Source organism: Vanacampus margaritifer, chromosome 1, assembly GCF_051991255.1.
Source record: "Vanacampus margaritifer isolate UIUO_Vmar chromosome 1, RoL_Vmar_1.0, whole genome shotgun sequence".
Lineage (NCBI taxonomy): Eukaryota > Metazoa > Chordata > Actinopteri > Syngnathiformes > Syngnathidae > Vanacampus > Vanacampus margaritifer.
The window spans coordinates 33,890,404-33,907,440 of record NC_135432.1 but is presented as its reverse complement, the minus strand read 5'-3'; the positions used below and the strand labels follow the sequence as shown (position 1 = coordinate 33,907,440).

At 40.3% G+C, this 17,037-nt stretch overlaps 1 protein-coding gene across 5 annotated transcripts in view; it reads right to left on the bottom strand.

The window, feature by feature from the left end:
- nbeal1 (neurobeachin-like 1) overlaps nt 1–16,223 on the bottom strand; it is a 43,311-nt gene extending 27,088 nt beyond the window's left edge. For 4 of the 5 annotated variants that reach the window (XM_077550247.1, XM_077550268.1, XM_077550277.1 and 1 more), the window contains exons 1-7: nt 16,092–16,223; nt 15,358–15,672; nt 7,909–8,000; nt 5,464–5,625; nt 5,254–5,335; nt 505–632; nt 336–418 (exon numbers count right to left, since the gene is read on the bottom strand). In XM_077550247.1, the coding sequence (XP_077406373.1) occupies nt 336–418; nt 505–632; nt 5,254–5,335; nt 5,464–5,625; nt 7,909–8,000; nt 15,358–15,408 (598 nt within the window). In that variant the 5' untranslated portion in view covers nt 15,409–15,672; nt 16,092–16,223. Of the gene's footprint in view, nt 1–335; nt 419–504; nt 633–5,253; nt 5,336–5,463; nt 5,626–7,908; nt 8,001–15,357; nt 15,673–15,937; nt 16,067–16,091 lie in introns of those variants that run through there. The other variant, XM_077550258.1, reaches the window with a different exon arrangement.
- Between the last annotated feature and the right edge of the window lie 814 nt (nt 16,224–17,037).

The window sequence follows — 17,037 nt, the reverse complement described above, 5'->3', positions numbered from 1 at the left end:
AGGTCATACATTAACTCAACAGTCAACACGTCTTGTTGGGTAGGGCATGTGACATCTTGGCATTGTTCATGAATAGATTTAAAGAATAACACTTAAAATGCAAATTTGGGAACTACTGTGCCATGAAGGACAGCCCATGCACAAAACACAGCGCCTGGCATTATGTTTGGTATGAAATTACTACAGCTACACAGCATGTGTGTGTGTGTGTGTGTGGGAGGGGGGGGTTGTCAAAAAATTAAACTGAAATTATTTTACATTTTTTTCATCTACATACTTTTCAGGAATAGAGAGATGAATGGGAATGACAGTGGGGATGGGGGGTATAAACATACGGTAAAAGAAGGGAACAAATTCCACCGTAAGTGGAGCTGCTTTGTACTTCTGCCTGCTTCCTTCGACTGTACCCAGCTGCTTGCTACAGAAACAACGCAGGTTGGACACATGAATGAACATAATTAGACAATCAGTATATTCTAGTGGCTAAGTGCAATTCAATATTACCTGCAGATCCGATGCCTCCAGTTGCAATAAGGGTCATAGAGGTTCTCGCAGAAAGCCAGTGCATGACGGACAAACTCCTCTGCCTGGCTCTGGTCCACCAACTCCTTCTCTTTGGTATTGCTCTTAAGCTGGAAGAACACACAGAGATACACTTTGGAGATTCTTTTTTCTATTTGCACATTGAGCAGCGCAACCGAAAGTGACTTAACAGGACAGCTGCAAAAAAATATATATACAGGGTGTCCCAAAAAATATATACACGTTTTAAATAATTGTTAACTAGGTGTTCATTATAATTTGTTTTATTTTCAACATGTAAAAGAATTAACAAACATTGTTTTTGTTTTATTTTTGTCACTGCTTGTTGTCAAACTGATGTGTTGGTCCAAGCACGCGAGGCCTGAAACAATCCTGTATGTTCACCAGACCTCACACCACTACAAGTAGACTTCTTTTTATGGGGATACCTAAAAGACAAAGTCTACACCAGGAGTGTCAAACTCATATTAGCTCAGGTGCCGCATATAGGAAAATATATTACCAAGTGGGCCGGGTCGGTAAAAAAAATGGTATATAACTTAAAAACAAATGTCAATTATACGCAGATTTTCGCTATTCGTGGGCCAGCCCTAAATTACGGATCTCAACTGTAATCATATTGTTCCAAAAAATAACACAAATGCAAATAGGACGCAGCAACACTGAGTTCCGGATGTGTTAAATCTACCTGTTTTGCATATTGATTGTTCCCTGAATGCAGTTAATGAAGTTATAAGGACATTAATCCTTGTCATATGTATTTGTGTTCCCAGTAATTTAATTTGTTTCATATTTAACACGTTTAGGTCGGTCTATGATTTCAATTTTTTTTTTTTAAAACAAACCGTAACTTCAGGTTGTGTGTAAAAAAATGACATCCGGGACGATTCCGTGTACAAGTTGCATTGCTCATCTGAGGACTGCTTGTGAAATTACAATTATTTTTTTTTTGATGGTTAATTGGCGTGACAGTACAATTTTTTTTTCTACTTTCCAAAATCGTCTCGCGGGCCGAATTAAACCCCTTTGCAGGCCTGATCCGGCCCGCGGGCTGTATGTTTACATGTTTACATGTCTACACAATGAGACCTGCAACATGAAGTCACTGAATTGAGAGCAAGCATTAAACGTGAATGCATGCAAATACTATGCAAATTGTTTCATGTGTGCTATTCAATTGCGTTGTCGGCAGTGTATGGACCACAGCGGGCATCAGTTTGAGAACAGGCAGTAAAATCAAGAGTCAAGTTTTATTTTGGCATAGACCTGGTCCTAAAATGTGGATTCGTTAATCATGGCAGCGTCAGTGAACAAATTCTGGTTAGATTTCTAACTTAAAATGACACGATTCCGAGGAAAAAATTCACATTTCCCGGAAAATAGGGTTGGGACAAAATATCGTTTTGCAATGTATCGCGCTACTTTTTGTCTCGATCTAAAGTATCGATCCTTTAAGTGAGTATCGACACTTTCGATACCTTATATTGCTGTGCAACGCGTGCAATGCCGGCTACATTACAAGTAGCTTGTCATATGGTAATCTGCTAAACCGATAGGGGGCGTCTCAGCGTGGAAATTGTAATCCTGCAAAACAATTCCCATTTTTTTAGTAAATGTACCATAAACTGATTACCCGTACATGTTTTTTTTCCCTCTGTCTATAACAGAACGGTTGTTTACTCTTTTACAAAATGCTACGTGAAAGATGAAAGCAAAATAAGTTCAGTGCCTGTTGGGATGTGTTAACATTTTACTATTTCATTTTATATTTTAACTGTTTTGAATTTAGTTATAGCTGTGTAGATGTAGATATAACTATGTTAACTCAATATAGCTTGATAAGTAATGCTTTTGTCCTCTTTGTTATCTGTTCTCTTTTCCCAGAAATGAGAAAGTTAATAAGTTTCTTTTATTTATCTAAGAAGTCTAGTTCCTGTTCGTTAGAAATCCGGTTTTTGAAAGTTCAAGGACGAGCTAGCATACTGGGAGAAAGTAATCAGATTTTTGTACTTGAAGGGAGGGGAGAGGCGTTTTCCTGGGAATCACTGTTTTTTCTAATAAAAGTCCCGTGTCTGAGAGAGACGACACACATTTGGACAGAAACACGGCTTGGTGAAATTCCTTTGTGTCATCAGAAACTTTCTGATTAAAAAACCTTGCAAGGACCCTCTTCACGAGATCTCAACTCTGATTTATTTGAACACGCAAAAGATTACAAAAACAGGTAATCTAACAGATGCTATGTTCACTTTGTATAATTCAATGAAACATCAGAGCTCCCAGCGTAAACTACCTTCCTAAAGGCAGGTCAAGTTACCCAGCTAACATTAATAACAATGATCAAAATAAACTGTGTATTTTTTAGGAGGCGTCACGTCATAAAGAATTAGCCAAAAATGCAGACGTTCTCACCGACTGAGGTGATGAATGGCCAATGATAATGATATATTGATAATAATATAATATTGAATAATCGTAAGTATAACTTTGATGTTCAGTTTTGTGGATGCCTCTAGAGCTAAAGTGAATTTTTAAGATGGCTTTTAGCTCGTTCGGTTGCTAGTTAGCTTTAGCCTAGCCCATTATATTCCTACCTTGGAGCAAACGTAGGAAATGCTTGTTTTGGAGACATTTAGCTGGGGCTAAAGTAGTCAACTGTGTAATCCATTGAAGACATCGCTCCACTTTGTGGATTCCTCACGTACGATTTGCACGATGGGCAAATTGCTTCAGTATTTTGCTTGTTGAAGGTCCACCACTTGTTGGAACTTGGTTTGCTCAAGTTTTATTGAAACTGACAAAAGTTTTGTGGATCGATTTTACAATGGAGGTCAGTGGAGCTTTGAGACGCATTTCGGAGCTGTGGGCGTTTTGGGGCATAGTTTGGGCGTGGTTTGCAAATGGTCAATTAATCTACTGAACTTGATTTATGCCCTTCGTTTGGCTGGCAATCAGTTCAGGGTGTACACCACCTACTGCCCGAAGACAGCTGGGATAGGCTCCAGCACCCTCGCGACCCTTGTGAGGAATAAGCGGTTGGTAAAGTGGATGGATGGAACTTGATTTTTAACTCTTTCACTGCCACTGATGTTTAAAGACGTCAAGTAAAAACCTACCGAGCACTGCCAATGACGTCAAAAGACGTCATCCAATGATTATTATTATTTTTTTTTTGAAACAGGTAGAGGAAACCCTTCCGCATGTCTGGTGAAAGTTTCCAGCCTGTCTGTTGTGCCTAATGACTATTTTTGGCCCCTAGAGGGCAGCGATGACTCTCTTTTGACAAGATCGGGTGGGGGTCAGTAGAGGCGAAGCTAGAGCGTCGAGCAGGAGATGAGAATGGAAGACAAAGGAAAAATGGCGGCCGGTCGCGAGGAGCTCACGCCCGAGCCGTTTTTTTCAAAGACCAAAAGCATCGCTGAAAGAGCACATTGTTGACGACGATGATCATCATCGATGATGAAGATGAGGGTGGTGACTCCGTGGTTGGGAAGCATTGACGCGGCAGTAGAAGACGTTAGATGGAGCTAGATGGAGAAGGGAACGGGCAATGGCGAGCGCAACCGAGCACGCACAGGCGGACGTTCGATCGGACGACGGAGAGTGCCCCGAGTCCAATGCATATTCATCGGAGGAAGTGTGTACAGTCTGCTACTTGCTTTTTATTCCCCGGAAAAAAAGCCCGTCAAGAAAGTGTAACGTTTGCATGCAAAACGGACCAATGCGAAAGTGAAAGTAAACTGTTGTGCGAGTCCTGGCGTCTCCTTGCACGCAGGAGAGCGTTACAAAAGGAAAAACTGTATTTGAAACATCCACATAATTGTAAGTAGTACCACAGTTGCACACATTTGTAAATAGTTTGCGAAATTGTTTTGTCAAATTGTTACACTGTTGAATGGAAATAAAGGTATTTTGCAATCAAAAAACACTTTTTCATTGTTGGTGAAAGCGTTTTACAGAAGTAAAGCACTATTTAGGTGTTTGTGGCATCATTCATGGACAAAAAGAAGTGTACAATTCACTAGAGTGCATGAAATAACATCGTTTCACAAAAAGCTCTTTTTCTCCATTTTTTGTTTCAAAACAGAGAATTTCGGTGAAAGTAACCATTTTCTATTGTTGATTACTGAAGAACGGAATAAGGTAGAAACAAACTTTTTTTTCTGATGAAAGCTGAGAGTCCAATCTTTCATTTGGTAGTATGTGTGTTTCCATAGTCCAAACACAACATTTTCTGTGGACCTTGAAAGATCACTCAAAATGCTTAAATCGGCTGGCAGTGGGGACAACCCGTTTCTGAAAACGTCTGGCAGTGAAAGAGTTAAAAACGACGTATCGTTGACAGCAGTGACGAGTGAAATCGTCGTTACGTGACGCGCTGAAGGAAACAACTTCAAAATAACAGCCTACCAAGGCTTTGATGTTCATGTGTTATTGGTATAGTAAGGTTTATTTTTAAGTTGGCCTTCTCACCGCATGTTACCGTCTCGAACAGGTGTTGCTGCGACGGTCTTCCTGGCATTTTTATGCCTCTGAATTTATTTATTTTTAAAAAGTAGGTAGAGAAATTTCGTGGTGTTCTAATCCCGCCAGAGAGAGAGAGAGAGAGAAAGAGAGAGAGAGAGAGAGAGAGAGAGAAAGAGACAGAGACAGAGACAGAGACAGAGACAGAGACAGACAGACAAACAAAATAAAGGAGATGAGTTAGACCTGCTGGATATAAAGTGTCGTCATGGCAATGATGTGGTTGATGTAGGAGCAGGTGCCTATCTCCTCCACATTGGACAGGTTCCTTTTAGAGACATCCAAATGCAAAAACAAACACAAGCATGAGTACATAGAAACAAAGACTTCAAAGGATATCAATGACCTTTCAAATGACATCATCTCATGTGTAATAGATATGTTTGTTGTCTGGACCTGCACACAATGATGAGAAACTTAAGCAGTAGTAGCGCTAAGTTTTGCTGCTCAGGCTCCAGGCCATCAGAGGCTTTTTGGACGCACTGCAGAAGCTGGTGGCGCAAAACCTGTAGGATGTTGTCTGGGAGAAGGCTCAGTACTGGTGGGGGTTCCTCCAGCCTGCACAAACAATTTTATTATGATCCAACATTGCGTTTGCGTTATGCAATATGGTTGACATGAAAAAGTCAACATTTGATGTTTTTTTCCCCATTGATAGTGTGCAACATAAAAAAAAGTACAGCAACGATCACAAAAGTCTTTTGATCGAAATCACGATTCCAGACAAAGCTTGCTTTTTTTGCAGCGCTTATTGACTGACTCAGAACCTGTTGTATCAACTAAAATCTCACACAAACACAATTTACCGCCTCTTCCACGAAGCTTTCCAATCAGTAGCATCATGCTATGTAACTAATTCTAAAGTCAGAGCTGTCAACACTCACGTTATTGAGAGTGAGACTCACGCATTTCAGTTCAATGTCATGCTCACATGCCAATTTCTCACCCTAAGAAAAAGTACCACTGGGTGGGGGGGAGTTTTGTTATAGTTATAGGGCTGTTCTCTTGGCGCTTTGATCACATGTTGCTCCGGTCAATTAAGTTGCAAGATTGCCTATTAGTCTCGTGTCCATCCCCCGCTACCCTCGTCCATGTACACACTAGCCTGTCACCGCTCTGCTGTTGTTGTTTTGCCTCTTCCTCGTTGCATGTGAGCGGCAAGGTTTATCCCAAAGAGCACCTCTTGTACCAAAAGTGAGTATATGCTTGTTCACTTGAGAACTTGTTGAAGTACACAATTTTCAGTTACTGGCTGCTGTATTTTGATGGATAGTTGCCCTCTTTATTTGCTTAGTATGAGAGACGCGCAAGCGTAGAAAGTTTTCGTTTTACTCGATCTTATAATCATGGCTGAAGCATTCATGGGGGACCCAGCTCAGCTGTTCATTGTAAAAAAATTAAAAATAAATAAAAAAACCCGACAACAACAATAATAGACAAACAAAAGTAAAATATTAAGGGACAATTTGTATATGCTAGTTCAGTCCTGGTTTGAATGCTATGTATAGCTATATTAAAAGTATCATTCAATGTAAGTTTATAACGTTACAATTATTTTTCAATATATATGGTATATTACAGTTGTAAGAATGCCATTTTAAGACAAGACAGGGACAAATCAACTGAAAAAAGAGATTTTTACACAGTTGTATAGGTCTGTAAATTAAAAAAAAATAATTGACAGGTTTGCTCTAAAAATGGAATACTGGAAATAACAACCGCTTAAAAAACTTTGAAGGGGAAGTAACCCCAAAAATGTTCTTTACAATACTGTGTTCTTTGCAGCCCCATTCTTCTCAACACAATATTTTCGATTAATATTATGTTTGTGAAATATGAATTAAGCACCAAAATCCACAATTTTTTATCCATTTCATGTGGTGGCCTTTTTGCCACTTGCTGTTGACTGAAAATTACATCACAGTTGCTCTTGGCTCAGGTATCACAGTTCAGCGTGCAAGCTCTCAAACTCCAAAAACAGGCCCACAGCCGCCGTTCCCTATATGCAGAGTATGTACAGTGCGTAGGCACAATTGTGCATAGTGGGGCCCCCAGTTTGTGCCAGGGGATGCATCGCGACATCATCAAGCGCACACGTTAAATATAATATCAAATATACATTGCATTTGGTACCTGGGCAACAAAAACACTGAGTACTCGAGCAAAAAAACAAAACAAAACAAAAAAACTATATTATGTATGAAAGCAAGCAGTGGTTTTTGCTTCATTGAACGAATTTAAAAACACTAGAAAAAGGACTGCGTCCTTTACACAGCCTCTTTAGTGTCCTTAAAATACACTGGATTTTTCCCCCCGTCATAGCTTTTAAATTGCAACGCATGGTAAATTCCATATTGCGTAAGCTTTTGTAGGTCAAACTTAAAATCACAAAATGAAAAATATCTAAAACACATGACGTTCTACAAAAATAGTTTTATTTATTTAAATCGGTATCAAAAATACGTCTAAATTTAAGAACAGCTTTAAATTTACTTTGAGTATACCATTAAAAAAATTTTGGGGGGCATTTTGGGTAAAAATGACATGTTAAGGGCACAAAGTCATCTCTGATTAAAATTAGCTGGTGACCAATGTGATTAGAGTAGTGTATTTTCGCGACTATAAGGCGCACCTAAAATTTTGCCTTATAATAAGATGTAATATGTTCCCAGTTACATGATCTGTAAATATTGTTGTGTGACTGTGGTCAGCGTTCCACTTGACTGAGTATTTCCCACCGACATATTCAATCTTTTCCAGAAATCTTGTGAGCTCTAAATCACACACTGGCCTCCAGTAAAGAAAGAAGCATAAGAACATCTGATTAGAGTCACCCTTTACCTTAATGGTGGCTTTTCAAAGTCGACATCCAGACATCTCTCATAAGAGCTGATGAAACTCTCCAGCCATAGCTTCAAGTAGTCTGGGTCCCTCTGAGAAGAAAAAATGGAGGCCACAAGGAGAGAATTTAAGATTTCTGAGATTTTATAGTGGGTGTACTTAGCAGCCAAACACACAGGCAAATAGTGAGTTTTATAGTCTCATCCCATGCCAAGCAATATTTATGATTATACTGTATGCACATTAGTATTTGATGTCACTGCTGCACATCAAGCACGTGAGAGCAAGAAATGCCTCAGGTGGGTGTGTTTCTTTCCTTCTTAGACCTGTGACACGATATGCTGGAGTAGAAAACAAGTTGGACTGCATTCTGAAGGCTGAGGGGGTGACGGAATGGGAGGAGGAGGGGGGGACCGTTAGCAGCCGGCTGATCGGCATATCCTAAATTCTTGGAACAAAACCAGACTGCGATGGCTTGGCAACATGGGAAGACAGGTCTACAAGGCTCTCGCAGAGTCTTAAGCAATGTTGTGCAATTGTCAATAAGCACAGTGACAGTGTTTTTTTTAAATATCATATATGTATCAAAAGAAAGGAGATAAAATGCACTATTTTTATAATGCAGTATTACATGCTCACTGACAGCTCATCACATAAAGGCTGACTGATTGTGTCCGTCTGCCTGCACGAGAGGATATCAGCCAACCAGAGCAGAAAGCACACTCGCTGCTTTTCTCATGAAGTCATCAAGACAAGCCAGTGAGTGGAGAAACAGCAGCCCCCGGCCACGTAGTAACAATTTGCACTCAGGGAGCACAAACCTATGAGCTATTGACAACAGGAATGTTTACATTTTGTTTTCTTGCATTCACTGAATTTGAATCAACAACTTTAACCTCTTTGAATTATTAATATGCTCCATAATTACAACCTGCCAAAATAGAGATTTAACTATGTACACATTCAACATTAAAAAAGAGATTTATGCTTTTCAATTTATATTCTCATAAAATTATATATGATGATTTCAATGAGTGGATTCCCAATAACATGATATTGGAGCATCCCTGAAACAAAAGGCCCGTAACCAGTTATGAGCAGATGAACAAATACATTTAAAAAAAACTAACTACACTTATGAAAATATAACCCGCTAGGTGGTGGTAATACCACCTTCTGTTGGGAAAAAATTGTAAAATTGTATTTGGCTTAATTGACAAAATTAGTGACTACTGTCTGAACTGCCACTGAATTTATTGGATAAGTATTCTATCTTTTGCAGCATGTGACTGCAGTGTATGTGTGGGCGTGTATGCGTGTGTGCGTGTGTGCAACACAGTGTCCTTGTTTAGGCAGCAGTTTGGGAGCACAGCTGCCCATTGAGGGTTTGGACTGTGGCACATATGGACACACCCTGCACTGTATGGCTCCTTTTACCCTCGGCCTTCTTCACTAGACTGGAGGAAAAACCCTTAAACACAGACAGGCAGACAGACAGAAACCCACACAGAGTATGACAGTCTCAGACTCACAGACATACACATCGATGTTTTTCAATTTTTTACACAAAGAGCAAGTCATGCAAGCACACGCACAAATGAACAGATACAAATAGAAGCCACAATGTCATAATAGTAGTCACATCACAAATGCCCAAAATAAAATCAAACAAGCATACTTGTCTTTAATCAGACTTAGTCCTTTAGCGCAGCTATTTCAGCACATTGTGAAATATCTGTTTAAGATGACCTATGTGCAGCTACCAAGATAAACATGCACTCAGTGCTTCAGTGAGATGGTCAAGAACTTACAAAGTGTCCTTGTGGTAGGACACTGCCCCTGCGACAATTAAATACACGGAACAGTTGATGACAGTTCATATTCATTGTGACGGCAAGAATGTTCTGATCTGGTAGAGCAGATCAGGCCCTGCTATGTGACATCATATCCTGATTTTAGAATTGGAGTTATGTTGCTAAGGACTATGCTGCTGAGGCTCAGCAAGCACTCCAAACCTTCCAGACAGGCGTGGTCGGCCAGTTGTTCTGCTTGTGTGGCTAACCCATTTTGGTAGAAGTGACATAGTTGGAGTCACCGAAACCCCAATGTTAAAAAAGCTCCCTTCAACTGTGGATTTTAAAGAAGGATGTGGTCCGTGACATCACAGGATAAGGGTGCATTTAAAGAGTTGAGTGGGCGGGGCATAAACCCATACAAGACATTTTTCAAGTCAGTGTTATTTCAGGAGTATGCAAAGCATATAAGGAAATTACAAACAAGCGAAACATAATCAGTGGAGGAAAAGAAACGTAGATTGGGGAACTTTGTCTGACCTGCATGCATGGGTACAATGAGTAATCACACGGCATGCCACAAGCTAATAGACAGTTTTCCTTTTACATCACGCACCTCTGGACACTCTTACGGCCACCATGTTGGAAGTCGATGTATTGCTTTGTTTTGGTGCTTATTTAGGTGTTTGAAACTTTGAATATATACATTTTATAGTCAACGTCAAAAATGGTGAATTACTGTGTGGCCATTGGCTGCAACAATACAGATGGGAGAGACAAAATCTAATTTCAATGTTAACCTGGCTGCACCTTTTGAATCAGGGCGAGGAGACCGAACATTTGTTAAGGAAAAGACGGACATTGTGGCTTACACGAATCTGCAGAGCTGATTTCACACTGACCAGATACCTCGTCCATACATCCGTGCTTGTTCTGAACACTTGAGGTTGAAGGTAAGATTTTACATTTAGCAACATTAAAACATACTTCATACATGGCACAGGTTACTGGATTATTTACAGACACTGTGCAAAGAGAAATGGACGAAGATCCCTCTTTTTGTCTTTCTGTTTTCTCCCATCTTGTGAAGCATTATGAGAACCATATTTTTTCATGACATTCACAAATTATGAAATGGGCTAATACTCTGCCCCCATTAGCTTTTTTTCACTGTACGAGGCATGTAGCTCAAAGCTGCATGTTGTTGTATGTCATATCTATTGCAGTAGAGGATACGGTTGACTGCGTATATGTTGGTAATAGGTACTTGTACAAAAAGGAGATCTAACTTTCTTTCATGTACTTGTGTGTCAATCAAAGGGCAAACACAGGGAGGGAGGATGATTGGTTAAAGGAGCGCTAACGCTAGCTGCAACACAAAAAAAGCAAATTCAGAAGCGAAGGACTGACATCCTGTGTTTTTCTTTGCTTTGTTTTTTTCTCTTTTTGCTCATGCTATCTATCTACCTATACTATATTTGTGATTGACCACTCAACAGTCAAGGCCTCTAACTTGGTGCCCAAGCGCAACTCTAGCACGGCAAGACATTTACAAAAAGAGGGGTGTGAACACATCCTTTGGCAATCAAAGTAACTCATCTCATTCCCTTTACACACGTTGAAAAAATTGTTGCTACCCATAGGTCGGCAAACCCTAATTAGCAGCGCAGGCTAGATGCGGCCCAAATATTCAATAGCTACAGCCCTACTACAACATATTACATGGGAAGACTCACATTCAAAGCAGCAAGCGTGGTTACTTGTTTACAGCAACTATTAACTGTACAGTCGCAGTTGCTAGTGTTTATGATGTTGTTATTCTCAAAGGTGAAATTTGTTTTGAAATCTTTAAAAAAACACACACACAAAAATGATCAGCATCCAGCACTTCCGCTCATCAACTAGAAAAATGGCAACAGATCACATTTAATTCCCTCTAACGTCTGATGTTGAGACTCCTACAGTAGGCATTACTAGGATACTAGGATACACAAGCACTTTTAGATGAAAATAGTGAAGAAGAAGAAACCTGCATTGACTGCAGCACTATGTAGCTTCCACTGGATACGAGCTGAAACCAGCAGATACCTCGGTGCAGTGACAACACACAGGCACGAGCCAATGACAGCGCCTAAGAGGATCTCTTATTATGTAATGGCTTTAGCTGTCGACTGTGACCTCTCGGCACTCCAGTGCTTTTGGAATATCGCTGTGGCACGTCTATACAGTACACTCACTTCATCAACACATCAACAATACAACACTTAGCTGTAACGCTACATGCAGCTGATGTTTATTTGGGATTGACATATATTTATTGTATATGCTATGATGAACATTAAAATGATAGAGAATGCAACAAATACACGCACTCACTCACACACACACACACACACACACACACACACACACACACACACTAGGGGTGGAACAGTACACAAAATCTACAGTTTGGTTCATATTGTATCTCGGTTTTGTGCACACGGTTTTCGGTTCAGTATGCATTGACTCTGGTGTATTCAGAGCAGAAAAGTCCTTTAGTCCGCTTGTTTGGTCCGGACCAAAAGTGGACGTTACTTTTTTCGTTTGGTGCGGTTCATATTCACACTGTGATTTTTGCAAGTGGACTATATTGCGTAATCACGTCGACCGCGTGACGATCTGTGCTCCCATTGGACAAAAATGACGAGGGCTGAACGCATAACCAAACTCGTAAATAGAGGAAAACATGAAATTCCGACGTGCTGCATATGCCCTGCATATTTGTGGCATTATTAGATGCAAGATATTTGCGAGCGTCACTGGCAGCTCATTCAACGGAGGTTCCACGACGCTGTTTCTAATTTTGGAACGCATCGTCAATTGCGTGCAGTAACCGGTGGAGCAGTTGCGCTCCGCGTGCCCACCACAACATGCCGACAACACTAAACAGAATACGGATGATTATGAATGAATCTAGCACAATATTCACTACCGGGCAATATTCCCCCGCAATGCTTGGCTACGGTGGCTTGTTAAGCTTAAAAAGACCCATATTAGGGGTGTGAATTGCCTAGTACCTGGCGATTCGATTCGTATCACATTTCATAGGTCACGATTCGATACGATTAATCCCGATACAAATCTATAAATTGATTATTGCGATTATTTTTTTTACTCAAATTTAGAAAATACTAATCCGTAAACTTGTATATGTACACTGTAAGATTTGTACAAAAATGTATTTATTTATCTAAAACTTTAGGCTTATAACTGTGAGACACTTTATTTAACAAACAATCTGTTGCAATCTGTTTCATGCTTGAACAGCATTGAAATAAAATATTATGGATTAATGTTCCATTAATATAACATTCTTCCATGCTTAATGTGTGAATCCTAACCCTAAGTAAGACGTTTTGTTGAATATTCCCATAAAATAATGATGTTTAAACATCGATTCGGCTGCATATCGAATTGATTCGAGAATTGCGTGCTGTAATATCGCGATATATTGCTGAATCAATTTTTTTAAACACTCCTCTCGCATATGTCCTGCAGTTGGAGCGGATCAGCCTTGGTTTGTATTCAGACTGCGAGGCGAACCGCACCGAGTGCGTTTAGAAGCGGACCGAGACCACCTCAAAAAGTGGGTCTCGGTCCGCTTGTTTCGTCCGCACCAGGATTCGTTTGTGTCTATTCAGACCTGCACAAAAGGTCTGGATCCGTGTGGGAAACGAACTCTGGTCCGTTTAAAGCTGACCGAACAGTGCAGGTCTGAATACAATTTATGCCTTGTATAGTTTGGTTAAAAGTGAAATTATACAGTATGTTCACAATATCATTATTAACGACTATTATTGTCATTACATTATTATTATTTTTTTCTTCTAAATATACTATTGGCATGTTGTGGCAGGCAAATTTGTACTATATAAATAAAGTTTGATGCTCTTGATTTGGATGGCAAAAGGTACAGCACAGCCAACCTGTATCCACCTGCTGCCATTCATGCAACAGAATAAATCATGGCTCCCTGCAAATATAGTATATCAGCTTTGTGATCAACTATATACAAGCCCAGATTCCACACTGAGTAAGTCAATTTTTGACTAAATGAGTCAAGATCGTTATTTCATTATGCATACTTGTTGTTTTTGTTTGCTGGTTTACCATGTAGTTTGTTAGTTTTTTACATAAAATAGGTGCCTTGGCTCCACACTTTGGAAAAGACTTGTCTAATCATTACTCTCTTCAATAAAAGCTCAAGTTATTAAGTGTGATGCACATAGACTAAGATGTGCCATAATTCATAACCAATAGGGATAGAGGAATGACTATTATGTACATTACTTACTACATATGGATAAGAGACGTCACTTCCTCTAGATGCGCTGTCATCATGTCACATAATGACAAAAAAGAAAAAGAGTTGCGGAACAGATCGAACAGAAAACAGACCAACGAAGAAGAACCAGAGGAAGAACTAAAGCAAAACTGTCGAACATAACGGTTGTCCGTCAATACTTTAATGAAGGATGCCGTTTTGTTGGCAATTGACGAAGAATGGGGAAACTTCAAAAAATTGATGGACTATTAAGCATTTGCCGCTGTACTATAAATTTGAGCTCCCCTGACGAATTGTGCTCCCTATAGCCTTACTGAGCATGCGCTATAGAAATTGTTGACTTTGGTAAATGGAAACAAGATGAATCTGTTTTTTTAATGTGTTATTAAGAATGAATTGGGATGGTGTTTTTTGGGGTGACATCTGTAAATAAATATTACATACATAACCCCCCCCCTCTCTCTCAACTCCTTTCTGCATCTAATTTCCTGCATGCAAGGTGAATCTGACAAAAGATACTCTGGCTCAAAGCCATAACAAAACCATAAAAACTGACATCCTTCCTGCGATGCTGACTCAATGCAAGCACACACTACTGAGATTCCTGACCAATATTTATACTTTTCACAAATGACTGTGTGTACGTGTGTGTGTGTGTGTGTGTGTGTGTGTGTGTGTGTGTGTGTGTGTGTGTGCGTGTGTGTGTGTGTGTGTGTGTGTGTGTGTGTGTGTGTGTGTGTGTGTGTGTGCGCGTGCTGGGCCACGTCACTGGCTGAGATGAACATGTATTCAAGATCATGTCATACAAGTTTTACTTCCACACACAGCTTTGCTTTCATGGAGAAAATACTCTTAAAGGGGGGAGGTTGTCATAATGTGCATGTTATTACCAGGGATTAGTGTGGGCAGTGTGTTGTTGCAGCCAAACTCACATGAGGAGCAGCTCAGGCAGGCTGCTTTGATTGGACCCATGCAAATGCTTAAGCTTTATAGGCAGGTGAATTAAATCTAACCAACAGCTGACTCAAGCATGCTGTCTCGGTTTGAGAGTCAGCTCATTAATCTCCACAGTAAACACTGCATATTGTGCACAACATTCATTGACAACAGTGCCCATGTTATGATGAAAAATTACAAGACAATACGACGTGACCATCTTCTGTAGCACACATGGGGTGGCTTCAGAGCAGCTGTGGTGTGTGCTTATGTCAGACAGAACAAGTATTGTTGGCACTATTTACATAGCCTGTGTCATTGCAAATACACACTAATGAGCTGGCAAAGACGTCAGACACAGTGCTAGAATGGAGCAATTGGATCGCATCTCACCTTGGTGCAGTAAAGCATCCAGACCTCGTAGAGTCTCTCGCTGGATGCCATGGCTGCAGTGAGTGCCCTCCTTGGGCTGCCAGCTCCACAGAGGTCACTTCCGTGGGAGCTTCATGGTCATCAAGTCAAGAAGACCTCAACCTCGGTTGCTGGGCAGCAGCAGCATGATCGTCCCACGCTGGCATTACATCACACAAAACTGGAGAAATCCGCGGAAAAACCTCCAGAGAAGGAGTTGCTGATGGCTGCTGGGGATTAAAAACCCTTCGGCTTCTCTGGAGAAGGACACCGTCGGTATCCAGAATAATGTTGACCCTGTCAAGACAACACCGCAAACTTATAGTTACCGTACAAACTTAAGGAAACTAAGTTACCAGCGGTAAAATACATTTGTTAGTCTCGATGCACTTTGAGCTTTCCTATCCAAGCAGAAACAGGCTGACTTTACTCGGTCAATACGCACACATGAACAATGTCTACTTCTTATGTGTGTTCTACAAGCAAGCTACAACCGGTCTCGACATTCCTGTAACACCTTCAGACATTTTGGGGCAAAAAGTAACGCATTAGACGACATTACCTGCTCAAGCTAACGCCAAGCTAGCTGTCAAAATGCCCATTTCCATCTGTTAACATTCCTTTCTCCTCCTCCTCCTACTCATGTGACAGAAACTGCTCGTCTTACCGAACCTGTCAAACCACAACTGTCTTGCATGTTATAAGAATGGCGGTACCTGTTTGTTTTGGTTTTGCCGAAGAGAATTGGCTTGGGAGACACCTGGATAGCGAAAGTCACTATCGTTGCCGGAGCAGAACGCATCAAGTTGGCAGAAAAAACGCGATGAGTGGAATGGAGTGTAGGCTTCTGTCCGATGATGACGTTAGGGGGTATTTCAAAATAAGAAAGAAGGTTTCTACGGCATCACAAATCAGGCTTTCGCCACAAAAAGGGCAACATTTGGTGCACATCGGACGATTGGAAGATCATCGTTATGGATAATTTTGAATATTTACAGATATTTCATAAAATGCATTTACATTTGTAATGGGAACGCCTTTGTGTTTATACCATGACTTCTTATTTTGTTAACAAACCGGAAATGTAGTACGCAGTCTACATGCTACCTTCACACTGGTAACGTCAATGTATCCGTGTTGCATGGTCTGGCAGAATTACAATATTTTTTTAATTGTGCAATGTGTTTATTATACGTTTATAACAATTGGCATATAAGCGTCAAAAAATCCGTTAGTATGCTTAATGTTTGCGACATTTTTTCCTGCTTCACGGTGCCGATGTGGCCTTACGTAGTTGCCAAGGCTTCTTTGCTTGATTAATTTTTTTTTGTTATACCGTCGCCCAGTGGAGAAATTGCAACGATGCAAGTAGTACGGGAACCGTCACAGTGAATGTCAGGTTATTTTATCTTCAAAAATAAGAAGAAAGAGGGGAGAAACAAAAACCTAAGCGCTTTGTCTTGTCATTTTAATTATTTAAAGAACAAAAGCCATGAAACCGAATTCACGAATGACTAACTAGTCGAGGTCCTTCTCCAGCCCTGCCATCCTAACTCGGACTCAAAGTTTGACTTTACACGGAAAGGAATTGTACTCTATTTCACGCTTAAGAATCCCTATTTTAAAATCGAATGCTCATCTTAATCACGACATGTAAATTTA